The sequence below is a fragment of the Buteo buteo genome, chromosome 9 (genome assembly GCF_964188355.1).
Source record: "Buteo buteo chromosome 9, bButBut1.hap1.1, whole genome shotgun sequence".
Classification (NCBI taxonomy): domain Eukaryota; kingdom Metazoa; phylum Chordata; class Aves; order Accipitriformes; family Accipitridae; genus Buteo; species Buteo buteo.
Window position 1 is genome coordinate 21,753,166 of NC_134179.1, and position 26,018 is coordinate 21,779,183.

At 37.9% G+C, this 26,018-nt stretch overlaps 1 protein-coding gene across 1 annotated transcript; it reads right to left on the reverse strand.

Moving 5' to 3' along the window:
* Nucleotides 1-202: 202 nt before the first annotated feature.
* LOC142034869 (vesicular inhibitory amino acid transporter-like) lies at nt 203-25,617 on the reverse strand. The gene is made up of 2 exons (XM_075036692.1): nt 25,381-25,617; nt 203-1,354 (listed from the first exon to the last, which is right to left on the reverse strand). The coding sequence occupies exons 1-2, from the start codon at nt 25,615-25,617 to the stop codon at nt 203-205; spliced, it is 1,389 nt and encodes a 462-aa protein (XP_074892793.1).
* Nucleotides 25,618-26,018: the final 401 nt, after the last annotated feature.

The window sequence follows — 26,018 nt, forward strand, 5'->3', positions numbered from 1 at the left end:
GATGGGTAATTTGGTACTTTTTGGCTATAAAGGTTATTTTCCAATTTGCTTAGAGCCACATACTTTTACAGTAAAAGCCCTGATACTGCAAACATATAAGCATATGCCTAATTTTACCTAGTGACAAAATCTCTTATATACTTACTAACAGGGTAAAGGCATTTATAAGATTTGGGCCTTATTTGGCTTTCAGGAAATCTTTTTACACTCCTTCAAATACTTCAAGCAACCCTTTTATTGAGCAAACTATGCCTGCAAGGCTACAAAGGAAACCCAAAATAAAAACAGAGATATCTGCACATTTCTCCAAGAAGGACAGTTTTTTCCATTTAAGTTTTAAATGGAAGAGAGAAGGAAGAAGAAAAGTCATAGCAGCACCTGTTACACTGCCTGTTAAACCCATCAACAGGGCAAAATGTGGTATGAACATGGCCATCAGCAGAGTTAGCACGAGAAATGAGCCTCTTACACCCAGAGCAAATAGTGGAGATCTGTAATTGGAATGGTTGCCTCTAGAAATACAAGCATACACAATTTCTGTGGCTGCAAAAAAGGGCAAAGGGTAAGAAAGAAGAGCCTTGGCTAAGAGACACAAATTCACTAGGGTTTGAAGAAATGATGGCAGGTTGTCAGTAATAACTTCCTTTGTCTCTTCACCCCAGGTCAAGAATGCAGTCAGTGCAAAGGTTGTTTTCAAGACACAGGCAAAAAAGTGAGTCCAATTCAGCATACATCTAAATTCCCCTGGGTTTTTCATGTTACCTTCAAGTGTGGGAAGAAATATTTGTGAAGTGTAACTGAAAATGATCACTCCTACAGAGACCAAGAAGTCCTCAAACTCGATGGAGAGTCTGAATTTTGCCCAGGACCACTGATGTATTTGTGTGAGGCAGTAAGTCATCACTACAAGGATGACAATGAAATGGACTAAGGAGCAAAGCTGACTGAGTTTGGAAACAATTTTGAGAGTCTTGATAAATACACAAGGCAGCAGTGTAACAAATGCAATTACAGTCCAAGTTTTTTCAGTCACTGGTACATATGGAAAACTATGTGACAGCAAGTTCCCACTAGCAACCAGATACAAAATACATGTCATGATCAGTTCCATCACTTGGGTCACATTGACAACTATGCCACCTAGTTTGGGAGATAGGTTTTTGCAGCAGGCATTCGCAATATCTTCATACGTGTCTCTCACTCTTATGAGCTGCCCATCTTCATTTTCTTCATACAGGCAAGCTATTAGAATTTTGCCTGTGTAACAGCATAATGCTGCAGCCAAGATAATAAGAAACAGGCCACTGTATCCACTGTGGAGAAGAGCATATGGCAATCCTAGGACAAATATTCCCTGAAGAGGAAAAAGAGAAAGAAAAGATAGCACAAAATCCCTGAGGCAAAATGTTTACTAGAAGCCACACTCCCAAATCTGCCCTCCACTGAACATTGCTTTCACCTAACTGCATGGTGGAAGTCCTGCTACATTCAGCTAAGTAAGTAACAATCATGAGAAATGTGTTTATTTATGATAAATGAAATTATCAGCAAAAATAACTGCTCCTATCAACACACATGTAATGATAAGCTAAGAAAAAGAGGATGTGACTGAATGATAGAGTCAGGTTCCTAGTTAATATTTAACGCTGATGTGATTAGAAGCACATTTTAGAAGGTGCATAGGCAGTTATTCAGTCAACATGCATATTAATGAAACAGGTTCACTATCAGTAAAATTAAGCAACTGTAGCATCATCTGTACAAGTTTCATTCAAATTAAAAATAGCACTGTAGACAGACCCAGTAATGACAATTCTCTTCAGTCTAAAAATTCTTAACAGACCTCTGGAAAGAAAATGGCATTAGAGTGACATCAGGCTTCACCTGTGTTTCCTCTGTGGCTTCAGTATGCCTCATGCAGCCTTTGCTCTTGTTAAGTCCACTGCTAAAGTGATTCTTCTCACAGCTGAGATTCTAGACTATGCAAACTTATTTAGGTGTTTAAAAATACATGTAAAACATATAGACATACTTTTCTCTAAACAGGTACTGAAAGGAACAGAATTCTACTTGTTTTATCCAGTAAAAAAAAAAGTGGCATTTTAGTTTCACAGAACACTGTGTGTATTTCTTTGTCTTTTTCCCCTCTTTCTTCACTGTATTTAAGGACAAACGGCACTTTTATGTGGTTTAATTTCCATCAGCACAAAACCAACAAAACCCTTGAATAATAGTTATTTATAAAAAGATCCAATTTAGGAAAGATGCTTTGGTGACATTTCTCTTTTTATGCTACAAAGCTGAAATTAAGCATTGCACATTAGTCAGACTGGTCAGGCGTTTTTATTCTTGATGACTGAAGAAAGGAAGGGAGGAAACAAAATACAGTTAACTAGTTCTACAGAAATTTTTACTTCAATATTTCTTACAGCACCGATGACAAGATGAAATATGAGCATTTGTGCTCATGTTTGCTATTCCAGCCCGACAGAAGGACTTGATTTGGGTCAAACCCATCTAAACTCTATTGCTGACCAAACCTGAGCAACCCCATCTGCTCTGCAAAACCCATGAATCCCCAACAGAAACAGGCCTCCTCACAGAAGGGACAACCCACTCTTCTCTCACTTCCCGAATGGGTAGTGCCACTGACTGCTTTCAGGACCCAAAGCAGAAGAGGTGAGTTTAATGGTCTAAATCTTAATTTCAGAGTTTTCCATCCACAATCATGGACATGAGGCCATGTGGGTGACAAGTGTTTCAGGCATGCTTCTATCTTTGGTGTTTTCTATGAACTCCCTCAGGTTTTATACCCAGCAGACCGTTTCTGTGAGGGCAGTCTAGGAGCCCAGCTCTGCTGGAGCTCATCAAGAAGGCAGGTGCCTGTCTCAGCGTTGTAGGGTTTATACCTAGCATCCCATTTCTAAGTGATACAAGTACTCCCAGGCCTGATCCATAAGAAGGGCTCTGAAGAGAGGCAATTTTTCAAACGCTAAGTAATCATCAATGTATAAAAGGTATGCTCCTATTCTTCCAGCCACAAAATAGCAGTCCTTTTTGGGCAGATTGTGGGATGAGCATCAACCAGAAAAGAGAGATTGGAAGTCCTTAAACTAGGGTAGTATTTTTTCTTGAAGTCAATGAGAAAAATGGAGTGCCTATCAAATGAATGAACAGCATTGCCTATTTCGGCAGGGTTCACTCTAGATGCAGATATCTTCAGCTTTCAGCTGAACTAGAGCTGGAAGAATCATATTAAATACATGCCCTAATACATTTTGATTAAAAAGGTCTATGCCATTATGTACTGAAACAGAAGTACCTCAGTTATAAATACTGATATAATAATAAAGTTATTGACTAGACACCTTTTTTGGTTGTTTTCAATTACTTCATTTACAGCAATGGTTTTGTATAAGTCACAAGTGCCATTTCATTTAGGAGCTGGGATGTTCAGCTACATAGCTTGTGGCACTTCAGTCACCCAAATCTCCCCACTCCAATGGCTTAGCTCCATTCTAATACAGGTCTCATGACCCAATTAGCTTGCCGTGAAATTAGCATTTCTTTTGTATGTGAGCTTCACAGAAGTGTTCAAAATTCTACCGCTTCTGCTGCCTAACAATCTACTTCCTTAAAAAGACTAGATATCTGGCTGTATCCAGACTGCAGGTAGCACACATGTAAACTGTAGGTTTTGATATCATGCCTTTTTTAATTGTGGTTTTCACTGACTGTCAAGTTAGATAGTTGCTAAAGAACCAAATGTGATTTCTTTCCTATGAAAACAATCCTTGGAGAACATTTACATAACAGATTAAGTTTAAAAACATCACAAATAAACCAAGGTTATGAAAAAATCAGGAAGATAAAAGCCACAGAGTCATCTTCCAAATTAACATAAGAACAATGATGTTTTCTCAGTTCCTTGCAGTTTGTAGCAAGCTTATCTCATTTGTTCCATACTCACAGCATTACTACTTTGCCCCTTAACCTGCATTTAGGAGTTCAAATTGTATCTGCTGACCCAAAGGGTCACTGTATAATTAAACCACAGGTAAGTGTCAGCACAGGCCTTAACCACACAATGGCTTCTCCCCTGCTGAATTTAGTCTATTAACGTTTATATGACTAGCCTCAACCTAAACCAAAGCATAAGTCTTTCAGAGACATTATCACATTAGACAACCATTTACAGTCCTCCCCACAGGTGTCTGCCTTTCCATGCTTAATGGTTAGTTTAATCAGAGCATAATGTAATTCTAACCTCTGACATCTCCTTGATGTTGTTTATATCAAATAATTTTATTTGGTACCTAACATAGACCACAGGATGATAGGTGCAGTTTTTTGGTTGGGTTTTTTTTTCATCTTCTGAATTCAGACCTTATTAAACAAATCCAATTTTGCATTATATATTCTTTCTTGAAGTTATATATCAGTGATTGCCAATTTCAAAGTTCAGAATTTCTGAACTGAACATTTCTACAGAAATTGTAAGTTTTCCCTTCAGCTGATGTCTTTGACATTTTTTTCCCAGAGTTTGTAAACTTCAGTTTTCAGTTAATAATAGAAAGCAAACATTGTGGACATAACTGGTTTTGCAGCTTTTTGGATACAGAGCATGGTTAGTAGAGAGAAATGGGAGAACTCTGAACATGCCAATACAGTAAATATGTATGTGGTGAAATGACAGTGCTTTTCCTGCCTTGCCAGAAATGTTTCTTTCCATTTAAAAAAAAATTTAAAAAAAAAAAAAAAAGGTTTCATGTATCAGCACGTTGTCAAATTTCTACAAAATAGCCAAAAAAATGTTAGTGATGGCCATGAGAACTCAAAGAATGAAAACCCCTTTGTCAGACTTCAAACCCCATTTTGGATTTGATCTTCTGTTCTTACCTTTCCAAAAACAATACTTTCTGTTAGGACCATTTCCTGAATGTCACCAAGTTTAAACAGTTTAGTTTCAAAGAAAAAGATATCTTTAATAAGCACTTATTTTGCTGTCAATGTAATGTAACAGTACAGGCATGGAGCTGTGTTCTCCATTTTAAAGCGGCTCAGCAACCTTAGAGCATTGCTTAGAGTGACTTATCTGTGGAAAATTCCTCCTCCATGAAGAAATCCTTTCATGGATGTTGCTGAAGGTGGCTTTTGCACCCCTCTTATGAGGAGTGGGTGTACAGAGAATGTAGACAGAGCATGTCAACATTTCACTGATTCTTTGCTAGTGGAAGAGGGACACAGGTAATTCCTACACCATTTGTCAATGCACGTTGGTCAGCCTGGCCCCAGCACTTGCTCTTATTGAGTCGTCTGATCCTATGTTCTTGCATCCAAATTATGGCCCAGACAGCCTTAGCTGTGAGGCATCAATTAAAAATGAGCAGCAAAAGGAACTGTTTCTTAAATTGCCTCCCAGCTCTTAGTTTTAGTGTTCTGTCTGGGAAGTGTTCCTGTCTGAGTGGTTTTATTTCCAACTGTTCTAGTGCAAAGTCAAATATCTTGGCTCTAAATCCGCTGGTTTAAGGTTATCTGTTTATAAAATAGAATAGCACAGGGAAAAAGCACTCACACAGTCAGGTACATGGGAGTTGGGGTTTTTGAAACAGTCCTCTATCACAGCTCAGCTTGAGTGGTTGTGTTATTTGCCATTACTCCATCCACCCTGTATAGGGAGGGACCCCAAACTTGCCCAGTGGGCTGCATCGTCCCTTGTCTCCCAAGATGTTTGCAAGACTTGGGTATTTTCACCCTAGACTAAGGATGGAAGTGGACCGTTCATTGTCAACGAGTGCATAAGTGTGCCTGGGTGGGTGCAGGTCCGTGTCAAACATCCAGAGCAGCCAAAGGCAGCTGGGCCAGGAAAGAAGAAAGGACTGAGGGCTGAACTGGTGATCAGCCTTTGAAGAAATGGCAAGGAGAAGGGCGGAAAGGGCATGTCAGGAAAGGTCAGACTCAGCTAGTAGCTATTTATTAGCCGTGTCAGAATACCCCCAAGCGGGAGCAACCAGGTATGACAGGTACCACCAGAAATTACCAATCCACCCACAATACAAAACAGGCAGATCAGGATTTCCAAATTACATCTGCACATTAAAACATTTTTGCACTTGTCGATGGTTTGACTGCAATATTTGAACTACCTGGGAGTGTTTCCCACACCAGCAAGGCTGGGTGCTTCTTTAAAAACACTAGCTATCTATCTGGATTAGTGTAGAATGCAAAAAGTGAGCCTTCTGCTATCATACCACTGTTTGACACTACTTCACCTCAGGGCAAGCACCTCCCCAAGGAATAAAATGTGTTTAGAAAAATGCATAAATGAACACAGTCAAGCACTCTGAGAAAATACCAAAATTCCTTAATGTTCAGTTGTAAGACTTTTTAGTCCCAGGTAAAATGCTTCATTTCATAGACTGTTTTAACCTGAAATATGACACTTTGAAAAAAAAAAAGCAGATTGAAAGGTAATTAAATAGTAAAGAAGATCAAACCGTGGTCAGAGTTGACACATGCCAAAAGACAATGAAATAAAATGGAGTAAAAAGGAATGCTAAAAAAAAAAGAGAAAGAAAAAGATTTCACCTTAAGACTTAATCAGATGGAAAAATAAATTAATTTAACCGAAATAATTTAAATATATTTAAATAAAATAATTTAACTGAAAATTATTCAGTTAGTACTCCTATATGCAGAATACATGCTAATATGCCAGACTGCTGAATTAGCTCTGATTGCCTTTCTCAACATCTGCAGTTACTCCACTGGAACAGTTCATTTAAGCCTAACTGTTTTCCCAACTGTGTATTTGATTCCCTGCATGAACATGGGCTAGGCATAGAAACTATACAGGAAAATCTCCTTCATGGATCTTCTTGGAAGAGTAGGGAGATGAATTCAAGAACTCTGCTTTTTCAGTACACTTTTACAAAATATTTATTTATGTTGTTTAGCATTTGTTGTCATTTAAAATAAATAATTTTCCTGAACTGATGCAAGCCTGTGTTGCTGTGGTATTTATATGAAGATACAACTTTATCATCAGCACTAAATTAGAAAATATAGCAAATTCCTTATCTCATGCCATGATAACAGAGCTACTTGCTTGTTGACCTCCACGCTCTTTTTTTTTTCTCAGCCACCACTGTGATCAATGGTGATTTTGTATCTTCTTCCAGATCACTGTTGACTACATTGAATAATACTGGACCAGATGCCAATTATTCTACCAGATAACCTCCTAACCCTACTAGAAACTCATTCCTTTGACAATAGATCCACACGGACAGTTACTTTTGGGGGATTTGTCACTTAGGTAGTTGTTAATCTATTTAAGATGTATTCTATTGTTGCACTAATTTTTAAATCAGACTGTTATGTATTAATGTGTCAAAATTCCTTTTAAAACTCTAAATATATTATTTATCTTTCACTGACTATATTAAAATCTCATCAAAGAATTATGTCAAGTGTGTTTAAAAAGGAATGTAAGGACCCTTTCTCCAAAACAATAATGATTGTTGCTAATTATATTCCTAGCTTTTTAATCTGTATCAATTAAAAACTATATTAACAATTACATTCTTTTTCTTGGAATTGTTGCCAGGTTTCCCCAGTCAGGATTTAACTGGCTTTTTAAATATTGGAATGATATCCACAATCTTCTGAAAATTCCACATGTAATAGTGATTGAATAAGAGTATTATCAGGTCAGATCTCTCTTTTGTTGTGTCTCCCAAGTGCAAACTTGCTGGGCATTCTGCTTTCAAAATATTGAGGAGATACGTTTTAACATCCATTTTAAATAGTAACTGTAGTTATCGAATAGTTAATTGTCCAAGTCTGAACTTGGAAAAAATAGGCACCTCGATTTATAACTCACACCTATCTTAAGATAGGTCATTAGCAGAGCTGAGATGAATTTCCTTTCAGAGATGCCTGTTTCTCTTGCTGGGCAAGACAGTGTGTACACAATGAAGTATAGACACACAGCTGGAAACTCTGAGAGTTAACTTTTAAATGTCTTATGCAGAACAGCATGATGCCCATCCTGAAAAATTAAATGGCCCACTGTTCTGTGCTGTGAGTACATCCTCCTGTTTCTCTACAGAGACTAAAGAACAGTTGCATCTTTTTTCAGAGTTAAGAACAATTTTAGAACCTCCCTCTACTGCTAATGTAGGAAATCAGTGTAGCAAAATTCAGTGAGAGATCTTAAAGAAGAGGAAAGTGATCTTACATTAGAAAATCTCTAAGCTGATTTTTCCCACTCTCACATCCACATACTCAACAGCACTGATGTGTGTGTGTCGTCGTGGCTTGGCCAGGATCACTTGTGTACAAGGAGGAGGACAAGGGATGCCAGCAGTCAAGTGCTCACGATGTGTCTGGTGTTCATCTTGACTAGTGATGACAAACAGATTTTGGATTTACCTTCTATACTGTCCTGGAATGGATGCAGTTTTGGATCTTTTGCCTCATTATTTTGTCTCATCCCTCATAAATATTAGGCAGAATTCCTGACTTTCACAGTACTGCTGCTTTCCTTATCTGCATGTCTTACAGAAGCTGTCCTCTACTTCATTCTCTTATCACTTATCTATAGGTCAGTTTTTCTACCTCTCTGTTTGAATGAAATCACATATATGGTGCTCTGTAGCAGTTAACACATACCTTCCTTTTTAACTTTGTTCTGCTGTTTTGCCTGGTGCTTTTAGACAAGCATACACAGTCACATATATAGACACACACTTCCATTTATACTTAATTTATACCATGATTAGTATTTCTGTTGCAAGTTTCTACACTAAACCTAGCCTTTTTTTCCTTAAAAGCTAAAAATTATTTTCTTACTGTCCTAATCCCTGAGAGATGCATTTTTTCCTAGTCTCTTTGGGTTCCTATATCTCTTAGCTACACTTCGTAATTTATAATTTACAATGATTACTCTCACCCTCCCTTTCTCCCTTTTGCTATTTTTTTTTAATTGATACATTCACTTCACACCTGAAGTAGGAGGGGGTTTAACATATAGGCATACTATTTCTTAATTATGAGATGTGGCTTCTGGTCATCTCATAAATTCTTGTTAAACAACTTTCAATTTGCTTCCACAATTGGCTGTCTGTATTTATTCTTCCTAATCAATTATCTCTCATAATTTTCTCCAGGTCTGTAAAATTCATTCTTTTGAAGTACCAAGTATATATATTACTGTCCTCTGTTTTCCCATAATGAATGTAATTAGATCCACTGATTTGTTCATCTTTATTCAATGTAATGAGGCTCAAAATAGAATTACCTTATGCTAGGTACATTACCTTTTGTGTTAGATAATTATCATCTATCATTTTTAGAAACTTTAATGATGTTTTACTACAGACTGCATACAATCTCCAGCATAGGTCTTTAAAACTGAAGTCACCAAGAACAATAACATTTTCCTTTCCAGACAATATCTCTAACACAGATAATCATCTCTCCAACATAGAGTGCCACCCTCATTTCTTTTACCTACTCTTTTTTTTGTAAATATGCTTTATCTAATTATTTTTAAATTCCAGTTGCATAAATCATCCCACCATGTATTTGCAGTATCAGTTATATCCTATTTCTTCTCAGCAGTAAAAATTTCTGGTTCCCTAGCTGGCTACCCAGACTCCTGGCACTGCTCTACAGACACCAGGGAAAGAATTCATCTGCTTTCCCCCTCACTTCACAGTTTGTTCACAGCTCAGCTGAGTTTGTATTAAAAAATACTACAAGCTGTTCTGTGGAAAACTTCAAATATTGTCCATGGCCTGTATGACCTTAGCAGCAGATCCATCTCCTTTAATGTCAGTGAAAAATCTTCCTTTAACTTCAGGGATGGTTGAATTGGACCCCAGAAATCTTGTTTTTCCTGATTTTTCTTATTCTTTCTCTCTGCCAATGCCAGCCTGTTTTAGCTGCAGGGAGAAAAGTGGCTGAGGTGTTTATTCTGTGATTAATGCCTACAATCACCTTCTATACTGACAGAAACTTTAGAAGTGTTGTTCTGTCAATCCTTCAGGTCCCATGAGCAGATGATAAGGCAGATAGATAGATTGCTCAGGGGATGCTGTGATAAGATGAGCAAGTAAGGAAGTAGCATGGTCTGCACTGCAAAATGTATGTGCACATTTGGCAGAAGACACTGATTTTATTCTCCTTTTAGTGGCCAGATTAGTCTTATGAGTCTCCTAAAGATTAGGAAAGGGAAGAGAGGAAACAAAATGTCTCAACAAAAAAGGAATTGCTGCTATTGAGTGTGACAGCTGATCCCATTGGCTTTCCTGTTGGTTTAAATATTTGTTCTAAAACTGAAATAATATGCTTGATGCTTAATTCTGCATGGTTTGATACAAAACGTTAGTTTGCATAAATTCAGAGCTGTCTGCCAGAATGCACTGAATCACACACAGTAAATGTCCCAAGCAAATTACCTTTTAAGAAAACATATTATTTTGCTTGGTCCCAAAGGAGAAAGCAGGCTTTGGTAAAAGAATGAGGGCTTTTATTATGTGTTATGTAGCGGAGAGGAAAAAGAGATGAAAATGTAAGGCAGTCAAAACTAAAACAAACACTATTTTCAAAGTTAGCAGTGGCAAGCAACATGGACTCACTGGCTGCTTACCTATTTCTCACATTATAGCTCATCACAGATTCTCAGATCTTCACCTGAACGCAAGCAAATACTCAAAACATCCAATGCGAGTGAGTTCCATGAAAATGTGGTCAAAAGAGCTTGAGGGCAGGCAGAGGGGGGACTTTGGGAGACTAAAAGCAAAGCAAAGCAGTGGGGAGCCAAATAACTATTTGAGTGTGCACTGACAACAAAAGGAAGAGTTAAAGTGCATAGAAAGTTCAAAATCAGGCTGGGAGAAAGCATTTGGCTAGTTAGGAGTTTTTCTTGAATGCTGACTGTATGGGACAAGCCAGAGTTCTTGTTACTTTTAACAAGTAAGGTTGAAGAGGAAATGGAAAAAACCAAACCCATACTACAAAGAACTTTGCACTGGAACAAACCTTATGCACATCTGAGAGGTGAAAAGGAAGCCAGGTTACATCTTCTGGAGGATGGGTTGTATTTTCTGAAAACTGGCATAGGATTTGTCATGACTGCATGCAGAATAAAAGGTCACGTGCAGTGCCTAAATCCTCCCCTGGCTAATATTAACCTCTTCTTTCCTCAGCACAGGCCCAACCACTAGTTATAGGTAGACTTTTACTCAAGATATAATGACTCCCAGAGATCAGCAATAAATGGGATATTTGTCTTAGAGCACTGCCTGGAGAGAATACAGTTAATAGTCTGATTGAAAGACATAAATATTGTGATACTATTATTTTTGGTCTCTAGGAATCAGTAAACCGATATGGAGTATCATAGTATATTCTTCTGGAATACGTGAGAAAAGATGCTGTCTTACAATTAGGATGAGTATAGACAACAAGTCTTTACTGCTTTTCCTCTCTTAACCTCAGTTAAACTTCAGTGGCAGCCCCAGAGAGTTCTGCCTTTGGGATGAAAGAAGCAGCGACTGATTTTACTGCTGATATTTCATCATGCACAGATACAGATAAAGTTGAGGTTGCAAATGAGTTCCTGTAATAGAAGTGTCTCTCTCCTATAATGACATAAAAGATCACATCATTCTTAATATTCAGCAAAGTAGAATAATTCCCCTAATTTCAAGTAGATTAGACAAACATTCCCAAATGTCTATAATTAATAATAAAGATAAAAACTAAAGATCAGAAAAGAAATGTGACTAAGTTTTCTGGCACGCCCTGAGTACTCAGTATAAAAGCAAAGTTATTTAAGCTCTCCTTTTAGAAAAAAAAAAAAAATTTTGAATATAGTTATGCATTGTGAAACCAGGCATATGGCATGTAAAATGCATGCTGAAGATGTCTTCTGAAGGTCTCTAGATGTAAAATACTTGAAGTATTACTACTTGAGGAGGTATTTCTCGCTCTGTTTGTACAGACTGTGACAAAGTAGTTCTTGACCTCTACTGGCCCATGAACAAAAGTACTGGAGTTATAAAGTAAGTCATATTCCTTTACTGTGGTTTTTCTCTTTTTATTTTCCTTTTTTAAAAAATTTATTTTCTTAGTGTGCAGTCACATTGGAAAGACTTGGAGACAGGATGCTGCCTGGAAACAACAGCTGAGGATCTCTGGATGAACAAACTGGGGACCTTGATTATTCTTGACTTTTGATAAAGACCTCAAGTTTATTCTTAACTTTTAGATACAAATACTGTCTGTATGGATAGAGATCAAAGCAATTCTTTCATTATTAAAATGAAGTTAGTTAAGTAATTGCTGTAAAAGTTTGTATATTTTAAAAACCAGTTTTGTTTATTTTTCTTAACTTGAGCCATTCTGACAGTGCTAGGAAAACTCAGTTCTGTTGGATCTGTCCTTTGTTCATACCTCACTGTTGAGAGCTGTAGTGATTTCATATTTGAGAAATTTATTTTAAGACTGCATTTAGTTTCTGTTCCTTTCTCCTAAATAACTTTCATTTCCCACATTCAAATTTTTAGTGAAAGTCCCAATTTATTAATGAGGTGAAATGAATGGATTTTAAGTGAGAACTCAGTGACTATTACTAAAGTTACTAAAGTGACTACTTTTTTTACGCTCTTCGGTACCAAAGAAAATGATCGCTTCTTAGCATCTATGAACTGGATTAATCTCACCCAACTTCTGTCTAAAACAGACATCTAATGAATGAGTACACACAGTAGCAGAAAAGACATACATGAGGAATCTACTTTGCTTTGATGCACACTTACTAGGAATGGGATTCCTAACTTCACCTATCTAAATACAGCAAAAAGTAAAGCTAATCTACTAGCTCTGGAAAGGATGGATAGAAATAAGGATCACCAGAGGACTATTCATTCCAACAGTGTAGGGCACTTATTTTAGGATTTATGAATCTCCATCAGAGAGGCCTGTCTCTCTATGTGGTCTGTAGAGTCAGATGAATTCCTCTATGAAGGCCATGAGACTGTGAGGTGCCTTGGAAGAGCAAATGAAGAGCAGGAAGCTGGATAACTTGGGAATATGACTGCACCAGGGGAGGCAGGAACAGGGGGAAAAAGGTGTCATTAGGTAAACTGGAGAATGCTAGAACATAAGGTTGTGAACCATATGAGGTAGAAACGAGGGGTAGGAGAATATGATGGGCAAGGGGCTGTGAGGAAAAATGACTGGATATGAGAAATATCTAACTATAGGCATAAGACAGAAATAAGTAGAAGGCTAGATGGAAAGTATGCATTATGCAGCTGATTATCCTTTCAGATTAGGAAGGGAAACCTTCGGGGGTGGAATGGCAGCTCCTCACAATTTAGTAGGTAGTAAAGAGTATCTGAAATCCCATCCAAGCAGCAAAGGGAAGCCTACAGTTTTGTGCAGGTATTGTATTTTTAACTTGAGATGACAACAGTAAAATGTACAAAAGGAAGAGCTCTGAGAGCAGCTGGCTTCCCAGCAGAAGTGAAAAAATTCAGCAGGCAAGCAAAAGCAACAAGAGCAAGAGTGGAGAACTCATTTTAAACTCCAGATCGCAATTAAAGCTTAGAAGAAGATTTTTAAGTCCCTTAAGGGAAGGTGTCTGGGCAGATGTCATCTGGAGTTGCAGAAACCATGCAGACAACGAGACAAGAGAACAACTTTAAAATGTAGTGAGATAGAAGTGCCAACTTCTAAATATGATACAAATAGTAAAATGAGGGAATTAACAGTCATTATAAAAGAAAAAATAACTTCTTATAAATATAAATAGCTTTCTTATTAAAGAGAAATAATACATCTTGCATCATATAATTCTTATATCTATATTTACATTTCTTCAGGCTTCAGTAGAACCATTCATAATTTCTGAAATACCCAGATTTAGTTTGAACTAATCAAACTAGAATGGGTTATAAAACTGAAAAAAATCCTCAGCTTATCAGAGAGGAACTGGCCTGAATCATACATATTTCCTAGAGGGGAAAACTGAGCAATAAAAAACCCTATCATGAATGGAAATACCCATGTAAAGTAAAGGCAAAAGCTGTAGCTACAAAAACTGATAACATAAAAACCCAAAAATGCTTGCTCTAGAGACCTACAAAACATAATCTGGTGGTGCTGTTATTTGTGTCAACTCAAGAAATGGACTGAGAGAAATTGAAATGGATAGCAGAGTATGTGTGTATGAGTTGAAGTGAATGTTTCCTCACTTTGACTCATATGTTTACATTTTTTAGAAGTAAATATTAAACTTGATTTTTTTTTTGTTAGCTATTTAGTGAACACAGTATTGTACATATGGCAAAACTAGTGCCACTGGCCAAGAATACAGAGAAATGTTGCCTTCCAAGAAACATGGTGTGTGTGGGGAGAAGAGAGAGAATAGATGCAAATAGAAGTCAATTTCTTTTATTTAGCTTTAGGGGCAAAGTGTTTTATACAGCTTACTGTGCTAAAACTAGGTTACAATATATCATCTTCAATACTGTGTGTAATCAGTGTTTAGGGCTTTTTATTTTCTCAAATAGCTCCATTTGCTCATTCAGACAGAGCTTGTGCCATTTCAGTGAATCTCCTGCTGTCAAGAATTATACACATTGAAGTAAACTGCAGACAAACCATCTATGGATTGTGTGGAAGAAGCTTCACCATTTGGAAAGTCTGTTACAGAAACATTACTATTTCTGATTCTATCAGTACATTATAATAATTCAGATATCCTTTACTTTCAGCATTAAATTCTCATACACACTTGCAGATGTTGAGCTTGTCAACATTTATTCCTTCATGACCCCTAAGGCTCACTCTTTCTTTTTACAAAAAAATGAGATCCCTTCTGAAAATTTGCTAATGGCAGTGAAGGAAGTTTATGAAAAACAGGAAAGGAATGCAATCTGACAAAATATTTGACCTTCTGCTGCCTATCACTCTGTTCTTGCTGACTTGGGAGAAATGTTATCTTGGAAGGAGTTATATGTGTAAATATGGTTTATTAAAGCAAATTCACTGAGGTTACATACCTCTTAAGTTTAAGAATAAGGGACAGAAGGAACATTTTTAAGAAGAATATTTTCCATCAGTGATAGCTGGTCAATGGCATGTGCTATAGAGAGGCACAAGTGTACAACTGGTTTCAGCCAGAGAAGGCTGGTAAATAATTATAATAGGTAATTTGGGCTTTGTTTTGAAAGGTAACTGTCAAACAATATCACAACAATAAAGTAAGCAGTTATAACAGCTATGGAAATTCAAAGGTGCCTAATAATAGTGTTTTTAAATACCACGTGACCTGCCATGAATTAAAAAAGGAGAAATTATACCATCTGTTTTCATTCAGCTTGTTAAAAATGCTTTCAGGGATTGATGAGACCAAAAAGCATGGTAGATTAATTTGATTTTACTGTAGTGGGAAAGTACATCAGCTATTCCCTTCACCTGAGGGAGCCAGAGATCCTTGTTCTGCAACAAGTTGTGGTGCATTGGGTTCTCCCATGGAATAAAGTGATTATTATTTTCAAGTAGCAGACGGTTACTTGATCCTGTTTGGTAACATTTACTATTTCAAAGGGTATAATTTTCATAATGCTACTATCCATTTATCTTTGATATCATGGTTCTGTCATTCTCTTTCTTGACCATCTGGATTTTTAAGATGGTATGCCCATTTTAATGGCTGAATATTCTAGAGGTACTCTTACCACATTAGTCTGCTGATTTATCTTGTGCTCAGCCCCTACAATGGGTCTCAATAGCAAGGAGAATCCATTCTATATAGAAAAAAAGAGAGGAAACCCAATCAAATGCCAAGCTGATTTATCACAGGCCACATTTAAACAATCATTATTTTGTAAAGAGTTTCTGTAAAATAGGAAACATTCTGAGACTTACTTTCAAAATTGTTTTCATTATTGGAGCACCTGGAAGTCCTTGATTGGAATCCCATTGTGAAGGGCACTGTGCAAACAAAGTACAAAAAGATGGTCTCTTCTCTAAAGAACTTAAAATCTAGGGGTAAGATAACAGGAAACAAATGCAGGTAATCAAGGAAACCTTGAGTCAATACTGGAAACTGTGAGTCAAGAGAGTAAATGGTGGTTTTAATGTAGCTTATAACTGAAATTTTCAGCAAAAGGACATTTCTAAGAGGATCAGAGGAGTGCAAATAAATATCTTCATATAAGTTCATAGCAAGGTTTGTTTAAATATTTAACAAATTGACAATGGTAATTTTAACTGGAAGAACAGAGATCAGAGTCAATAGATGCAGAAGGATAAATGCTAGATTGTTAAAGAAAAGACGAGTAGCTTACATTTGATTTGATGGTTGAAGAGGTGCTTGCAAGAGCTGGTGGACACGTGGGGTATGGAACTGCATTAGCTTTCCAGGTGGGTGTGCATGGGGTGAGCTTGGCAAGGTCAGGGAAGAGTGTGCTACTGTGACCCAGATGGAGAATTACTAGTGCTCAGATGAGAGTTTTAGCCTTGTGGATCAGTAAATCAGACTATGTATTAGTGAGGTTTTACAGTAAAAATAAGCAGAAGCTGGACAAAGTCTGAGTGTGAGGATTTAGAAAGACGGTTGACTGAAACAAGATGCCAGATGATAGGCCTGCATGGCAGCAAGGACAAAGACATTCACAGGTGGTGAAGAAAGGTTGGTGTGGGCAGGCTCTGGATAGAAGGCAAGGAGCTCTGTTTAGCTGCTTTACTTGACTGCTGAACAGACAGACCATTCTTTTATATGGGCAGCAGAGGGATCTAAATAAGATGAGAACTTGAACTGGCCCAGGAAAACACACTCTGCTTGTCATCACACACTCCCATAGGCAGTGAAGGATGTGGTGTCTATAGGCAGTGTTTGTAGCAGCCCCAAGAGCCTGAGTCTGCTACAAGTGATGACCTCAGGCAGGAAGGCGCGAGGCAGAAGTTCCGGAGAGATTGCCAGCGTTTGTTGTGTGCCTCGTTACGGAACAGCAGTATAGAGCACAGGAAGCTGGTCGTGACCCTGTGTATTAATTCATGTAATATTTTTCCTTATGAAAAATTCTTGCAATGAAAAATACAAATAGAGTGTTGAAGTGTGTGTGTGCCTGTAGTTATCTACCTACCAATGCAAAAACTTTTTTTTAGGCATTAACACCCCCCGAGCAGGCCATCCCCCGGGTGGTTTGACAGTTTCCTACTGATGAAATGAAAGAAAAAGAGGTCTGGGAGGTGGAAGCACAATGATCAGTGTTACTCACACTACAATTTATTTTATACGTCACGGGAGAAATGCAAACTGACACGGTCTTTTTGCAAATATATGTAAATGTGCATGTAAATCACACCTGTCACGTGGCAGGCTGTCTATTAAGCTCTAGCAACACCATTGATAGTAGTTGGCCTTTGAAGAATGGCAGGGTTTAAAGCACTTGGGTGGAGATGTGCGTTCACTTCAATGGTGTAACTGTACTTAAGCTGACTGAAATATAAAATAGTAGAAATACTGACGTCCTCACTAAGGGTGTCTGTTGGCAAGCTGAATTTGGCAGCATGGCAAACCAACTTGCAAATTCCTATTAACACAAAAGTTCCTGTTATTACTGGCTAGAAAGCACCGCTGTAAGGAGAAGAGCTGAGCTGGTTTCTCCCAGCTTCTCCACTGAACTGCACACCAGGGAACACCTGTTCCCTGCTCTGACTCCCTCAGACCCACAGGGAGCTCCCTTTCACTGTGGGGCAGGAGGAGAAGGGCAGGAGGGAGCAAGCGGGAGGGCCCCCAGCATGAGGTCATGTTTACCTTTGACCACTAAAGCTTTGTTCATAGCCTTTACTGGCAAATGAGTTAGTAAGGTGGTTGAAAATCAGTGTCCAAGTACTCAGCTGCATCTGTGCACTTTGCCTCTTTGTCCTCAAACACACACTGGGTAGTGACAAAACTGCCATTTTGCACTGGAATGCAGCAGTTAGTTAGGATAAGCACTAGCAAGATCTATGTGGTCTACTACTTGTATCGGGTGTCTGTGCCCAGGTGCTGGCAGCAGGGGCTGCAGGGCGGCCTCTGTGAGGAGAGGCCGGGGTTGCCCCGGGCCGGACACAGCTGGTTCCAGCTGGCTCCAACTGACCCACTGCAGGGCATGGCCGAGCCCCTCAGCCAAGATGGCGGTGCCTCAGGGAAAGTGTGTGTAAAAAAGGGCTGGAAATGCCACACAGAGAGGAGGAAGGGGGCTGTAGAGGAGTCTGGAGTGAAAGAGTGAAGCTGAGCATGAAGAAGGGTATTACCTTAATGTTTGTCTTTTTGTTTCCCAGTACCAGATGCAGTAATTAAACATATATATATTAATTAGCAATAATTAATAATAATTTTGCCCAAGTTGTGTCTATTTTGCCCACAACCGTAACTGGTGAGTGAGCTCCCTGTCCTTATCTTGACCCACGCACTTTTTCACTCCTGTTCCCTTTGCTCCCCACTGCCCAGCTGTGGGTGGGTGGGAGTGAGCGAGCAGCTGGGTGGGAGCATGGCTATTAGCCAAGGCTAACCTGCCACACTACTGTATGCTTACTTGCTAGTTCATTTGTCCTTTTACATGCACAAAATTTGAAGTACCAGCTACTTCATGTAGGAGGACTATAGCCTCACATCTATATTACAACTGTTCCAAAAGATTAATAGTAGTAGATTTTCCAGATCAAAAGATTTTCAAACTTATTTACAAGTGAACAATCAACAAGAAGTCTCCCCTTACAAGAAACAGGCACTTGCAAATTCCACAAGACTTTCCTGACTGTGACAAACTGGACATCAGCCCCAGGATAAGTATACTATGTATTGCAGTGACTTAGCTACTGTTTCTAAGAATAACCTGCAAGATAATATGGTGGCTTTGAAATTTAGATGCTGAAATATACAGATTTCAAAAGTACTAGCTAAGAAGAGTTTCAGCTAAAGTTGTTGGAAATGATAGATAATTGACATTGCTAAAAATCAGGTGTCAAATAAATGCATTCTTGAAATGTAAGGTTACAATTTGAGGTTCTGAAACAGAATTATTTAGATATTTTTAAGCACAGCAGTGCTTCTGGCTACTGTTATCAAAAGGATGTAATATGAGACAGCTATGTCGGTAAAGCTCAGGTAAAAATCAGTTAAAGATATAAAATAAAGGTATTGGTTAACAATAGATATTTTAAAATATACCTATCTTACATCCAGTGTAATCGAGATACTCAGATTTAAGGCTGAGGTTGCATGTTAAAATCCATGTTTTGTTGAGTATTATAATTGAGAATATCTTCCTCTCATCTCATATGAGATAATTATCTCACACAGTAGTAAGCTTAAAACATCAAGATCATAAATTATAGACCATTATATATCAGTTATAGCCAAACTATTGAGGCTATTAGAGCCATTTATGGAGACAGAAAGAGAGACATCTCCTGTATCTCTTGCAACACATCTATTAGGAAATGCCATTTGGGGCCTATGGTTCGGGCAAGCATACTCTAAGGACTGCTTGTGCTGGTTTTGGCTGGGATAGAGTTAATTTTCCTCATAGCAGCTAGTATGGGGCTATGTTTTGGATTTGTGCTGAAAACAGTGTTGATAACTCAGGGATGTTTTCGTTACTGCTGAGCAGTGCTTACACAGAGCCAAGGACTTTTCTGGTTCTTACCCCACCCCACCAGCAAGGAGGCTGGGGGTGCACAAGGGGTTTGGAGGGGGCACAGCTGGGACAGCTGACCCCAACTGACCAAAAGGATATTCCAGAACATATGACATCATGCTCAGTATATAAAGCTGGGGGAAGAAGAAGGAAGGAGGGGATGATCAGAGTGGTGGCATTTGTCTTTCCAAGTCACTGTTACATGTGATGGAGCCCTGCTTTCCTGGAGATGGCTGAACACCTGCCTGCCCATGGGAAGTGGTGAATGAATTCCTTGTTTTGCTTTGCTTGCATGCGTGGCTTTTGCTTTACCTATTAAACTGTCTTTATCTCAGCCCGTGAGTTTTCTTACTTTTACCCTTCCAATTCTCTCCTCCATCCCACCGGGGAGGGGAGGGAGCGAGGGTCTGTGTGGTGTTTAGTTGCCAGCTGGGGTTAAACCACGACACTGCTTTAACATCTAAAGATTTTTAGTATGTCATTTTAACATCTAGAAGGCTGCAAGAATTGCAGTACTTGTATCCATTACTTGTGTAACCCATGTACTTGTTTCTGGGATGCTTCAAGAGCTAGTATGGTGCTTTCTGAACCAATGCCCAATATGTTGGGACTAGTCTGTATGTCCAGGGAATAATTTGTGGAGTAGTTATATCACAGCTCCTGTTTGCTGGCAAATCTGACACAGAGGGGCTATGGAAAACTGATTTGCCACTCCTAACATTTCCATAATAGTTACAGTAGAATATGCTGATGTAAATCCATTCAATGCTCCCTCCATCTGTTCATTGCCCAGATGATGTGACAAACAACATAAAATGCAAAACCTACAAAACAGCAACTTAAGTCCCATGAGAACAATCTAAATATTTCTTCCTGGAACAAGAAACAATTTTAGATGAGACACCTCTCTATGTTTAGGAGTTCTGGCTTCATAACTTTTTTAGTATTTGCAGCTGACCAAGGGAAAAGTAGACTGATATAGTGCATTCTCTAACGAAATTTATGAGAATGACAGTTAGTCAACTCAAAATCAGTCCACTGCACAGTGCTTACATGTCAAATAAAGAGATTTCTGTGAAATAGATATAATTTCATTGTTGCAGGATAACACATTTTTGATAAAAAGCTTTTGTGGTAGAAAGTAGGGTTGGGAATAGAGAGAATATATATCCTGTATGCAGCCTTCTCTGTGCTATATGAATATGTGCACAAAACTAAAGAAATCTACTGCAGCATCTGAGCTGAAATAAAAGGTTATATGAAGTAGTGATGTATGCCTGGAATCTTTTTTTCCCTCAAGAGAAAATCCAAAGAGAAAACCAGGGCACAAACATTAGTTACAGAGTCTTCTTCCCTAAAATACATTTTTTATCAATTGCATTGCATAATGGTGACATTCTTTCATAGGAGAAACAGATCTGAGTTTAGATGGCTCTCACCAGGCTCTAGGCTTTTTTGGGTCTCCAGTTGTGGCTATATGGGTTTGTGGTTGCAAACTTATGAAAAATAAATTTGGCCAGTACTGCAGGTGCATTTCAGCTAAAATCATATTAACTGGCATTTTTATGTGCACCACAGTAGTCCTACAGTCTTGGAATTTTACTTTGTGCTGTTATTTTTTGACCAGCTCCATTTGGAAACTTGAATTACTTACTGGTCCTAGGTTAGATATCAGCATCGGGCATCTCCCTTTAATTCTCAGTACCACCTCTTCATATGAAATGCAGAAGTTTATTTCCCTCAGATATCTATAATTTAGATCAGAGTATGACTTTAGCTTCAGTGTTTAATTCAAGGAAGTTACTGCTCTGGGCACCAGAAAGGATTGACCCTTGTTCTCAAGTCTGGAAAATAAATACTTAAGATCAAGTACTGCAGTTAAGATCCAAGTGATTATTTAGTTAAATGTGACTAAATTATTTAAGGTTGAGGGTGAGAAGATTTGTATTGTGGTACATCTAATGACCCGATGGCGAAAACATTTAGCTTTCTAAGCAAAGCACGTACATATTTATATTTAGAAAATGCTTTAATATGGTGTCAGTAAAGCTTAATGGGAGGGGTGTTTAGATGCCTTAAAAAGATGTTTGCCTTTATATCTTTAGGGGCATGCCTGCTCATTCTGTTTCTCAGCATCACTGTGTTTTCCACTTAAGTCTTTGGGAGTTGTTGGTACTCAGTAAGCACTCTAAAGATTCAATCTATACCAGGGAGTTGAAGGCAAGTAACTCAGAGGAAACTTTATAGAAAAATAAATATTAACTATGAGATATTCTCAAGTGAATCTTTTAGAGTAACATAAATAAAAATGAGCCAAATTGGAACCCAATATGGAAATGTATCTATAATGGCACACCGTGAAGGATATACAGATATACACTTTCATTTTAAAAAATGGTGATTTTCAAATTGTTGAGTCTTTTCTAAGCTAATGTACAATTTACAGAATAAAATATAATGACCATATTTATGATCACTACTGTAATAATCACTAATTTATTATTGAAGCATTTAAAAATAATTATTTATTATAATTGCATTATTGCCATTCCTTCAAGCACTCACAATAGACAAGCACCCTGTTGTGTTATTCTGATCACGAAACAAGAAAACTGCCTCTGCTGCAGGTATTTCTAATCTCTGCACAACCTAATCTCTGTACAACCTAATCTTTGCAAAAGACAGGGACAAAAGATGGCCACATTAAGTATCGGATGCATTGGATCTAATGGCACATTCAGTATGCTTTGATACATCATGTTTTACCAAAAGTGCAGGGAAGAATTGTGTGCTTATATTACATTCTGTTTTAAAGATTGTACAAGCATCATAATACTGAAAGCACTTTGGAGCTGTCTGATAACGTGGTTGACTTTTTTTCACTGTTAAAACTTGTTTGTGCTCCTTAGACCTAAGTGGAGATAGACTCACAATGGTGTAAATTACAGTTATGCTGAGACGAACATTATTTCACTTCTTCCCTTTCTCTTTCTTGGTTTTTCTCCATTTTTTTTGTTGTCTTGTACCCCTTTATGATACTATAGACTGATACTGTAGACTGAATGCCTTTTTCTTTTACTTTGGCTTTCTCTTTCTTGGACAAACATTCTCTGTAGTGTTTGCAACAATCCTCCTGCATGTGGCTGACAAATAAATAGACTTACTGTCCTTTGGTTCTGCTGTGAAATGCTGTACCATTAGAATTTAACTACCTTCTTCCCTGTGGCTGTTGCTTTGCTTAACTATCCAGCACTACTGTAGGAGTCAGTACAAAATTTGTTGGCCTTTCATTGCGATATAGAAACAAATGCAACTTGCATCACTCTGCCAAATGATGCTGTTCATTTTCCCTTTTGAATTAACTCAGCTTTATGGTCTCTGTCCTTACCTAGATTAACTGGATACAGGTTTTCATTTGTCTGTGCAGTGTTGGAATATGAAGCATGTTTCCCTGGAAACTTTAAATGTCTGAAGCAATCATTTACACATACAGTATCATCTCCAAAAGTGCATATTTTTTCAGTTGAAGTCAAAACCAAAATAAAAATCTCTACCTGTTTGTTTGAAAACATGTGCAAATATTTGCATTTAAAACACTGTAAGAAAGCCTTTGTATTTAATTTCAGAAAGCAAATAATTAATTGTTCCTATAATAAATCTGGATTGTGAAATAATTTCACTTTTAGACTAATTGTATTCACCAGAATAACTGTTTAGAACACTTCCAAATTCTGCTGAAATATTTACCTCTAATTGCCATGCAAAACACTTCTGCCCTTTCCTCTGGGTAGGGCAAAACCAGCTGTCATTTTAGCATAGATTGTCTTCACCAGTGAAGAACGTTTGGATTGTTTTAATCATTCTGTTCACAACTCTGACTTTCTCTTCAAAGCTATTCATAGAATTTTTTTTCAAACTGTTATTTTTTACTGACAGTTGCCTGTTCAAAATTCTCTCCTCTCCATTCCCCTCCTGCCCTTCCTCTTCCCTTTCTCTGCTCTCTACCCTTGTCCCTAAACCAAATGCCAAGGTATTGGGAAATAGGAAGAATGCACACATGTGTACATAGATGCACACGTGTTCACATATGCACACAGTTTCACAATGTGTCATTAGGACACTTTGGCTGTACTATTAATGAAACTGCTGCTCCCAGGCTTTGCCATCCTCAGCCTGCCTTAGGAGGAAAGCTCAATACAGGTGTAGACAACTGCTCTTTTAATTGATTTCTAAAATATTTGACCAAATGAGATCCAATAGCAGTATGCAACACTCAGCATGCTGAGAGTTTTGACTAAGACCATAGTTACTGATCTGATTGGATAATTTAGCTTCAATTTGTCCTGTTTTTAAATAGGCAACTGTATCTTTGTGTTTTTACACTGTCTTATCAGTCTATTTTTTAACTGGAAACTATAATATTAATAATTAATAGTAATTGTGTACATAATGATATTCAGAAATTTTTAGGCACTGTGATGTATTTACAGAGGCATTATTACTTTTGTTTTTCAGAAAGGAAAACAATGGGTGAGAGAGAATGTGATTTGCCAAAAGGTCATACAGCAAATATTGACAAAATTGACTTTTAGAATGAAATCTTGGCTTCAGTGAAATCAAAGGCAAAACTCACAGAGACAACAATGGGCTCTCATCCCAGACTCCTGTCCTGACTAGATGCTGCTGAGGGAGACTGAAGAGAAAATGTGTTACTAGAATGTAGTTAGGGTATTTTAGGACTTCACACTTTTATTTACAGCTGAACGCTTTCTAACTATGATATGCTACTTTGCCCTGTTATTGTATTGGCTCTCACGTGGTGGTGCTCATGTTTGAAAATACAGCAGGATTAGAAAGAGGTCCTTTTTCTCCTTCTTTGCAGAGCTATGGGATGAACTGGATACATAAACAAATGTTCATCAGCATAATCACAGACCTGTGTGACACTGGAAAGATTATATTTCTATAATTAAAGTGGCATAAAAAGTGTTTAAGTAACAGTTACTGGGACTAGATGGGTCTGTGGATACTGTTTTCTTCTTACCATGTCAGACAGAAAGTTAGTGGCAATGATAGAATTATGTAAGGGAATGAATCATGTAAAGTGAGAAAAAGAATCTGAAACATTTAATTCTAAATTTAAGGATTCAGAAAGATACTCAAATTCCACACAAGATGCTGGGACCAAATGCTTTCAGTCTTTTCAACTTGACTATTTTCTTTAACATTGACAAGTATTATTACTATCTTGTGCTTCATGCTCTAATTTATATCTAGTCTAACTTACATGTCAGTAAATTTATGTCTGACGTCAGTCTGGCTCTTTTTATTAGATGTTTACCTCACATTTCTATCAAACTTCTCTGTCACTGAATTCAAAGATATTAAAGATAGTGTCTGCACTTCCAAAACAGGTGCAATCACCACCTTTTCATTTTCACCTAGTTTAAAGATTTTTTAAACTTTAGCTAACATATCTATCTTTTATTCAGAAACTTTATTTTCAGAGTGCTAATTGTATGCAGAAAGGTTGAAGTATGTTACTGATAAATTCATAGAAACCTTTTAGAATATTGCAAAATGATGGTACAGTTAAGTAAAATAAAGCAGGCTAACTGATGAGCAGGTTTTTCAAATGATGATTGTAATGAGTGGGGAAGTAAAAGGTTACCTGAATGGCATTTGTTACGTTCCATCCTGCTTCCCAGCTGGTGATCAGTTTGACCTGGGCATGTGGCAGTGGAGCCGGGGACTTGTATTCTGGATCCTGGTGGCAAACATGAAGCTCGAAGTTCAGGGGTCCATCTGGTTCCTCTCTCTCCTCACTGTGAGCTAAGTTCAGTTCATCTCTTCTAGCAAAATTCACATGCTCTTCATCAGTGTCTAGGCAACTGTCCCATCTTGCCATTCCCCAAAAGAGAGATGGTGTTTCCCTAAAGCAGTTAAAAAGAGATGAAAAAGTCTGCTTCAGCTGAGCCATCCTGAATATTAAAGTAAAATCTTTCCTTACATGTCTTTATATTTTTCAGCAGTTGTACATTGTTAGGTTAGCCTTGATACTGTAGCTATGATTAATAGAGTTTGTTGTCCTTAGTTCTTTTATTTGTGCCAGTTTCAAATACCAGCTAAAGAAATATCTCCTGGGTCTTGAACATACTGCCCAGAGTAGTCTGCAGTGAGATTTAGTAGTCTGCAAGCTGCAATTTACAATTCAAATATTTTTCCCTTTTACCTATGGTATCTACTTAGATCAGTCATTCATGGAGCATCTACAGGTGGCTGCAAGAATCTCTTCCTGGAAATTCTGCA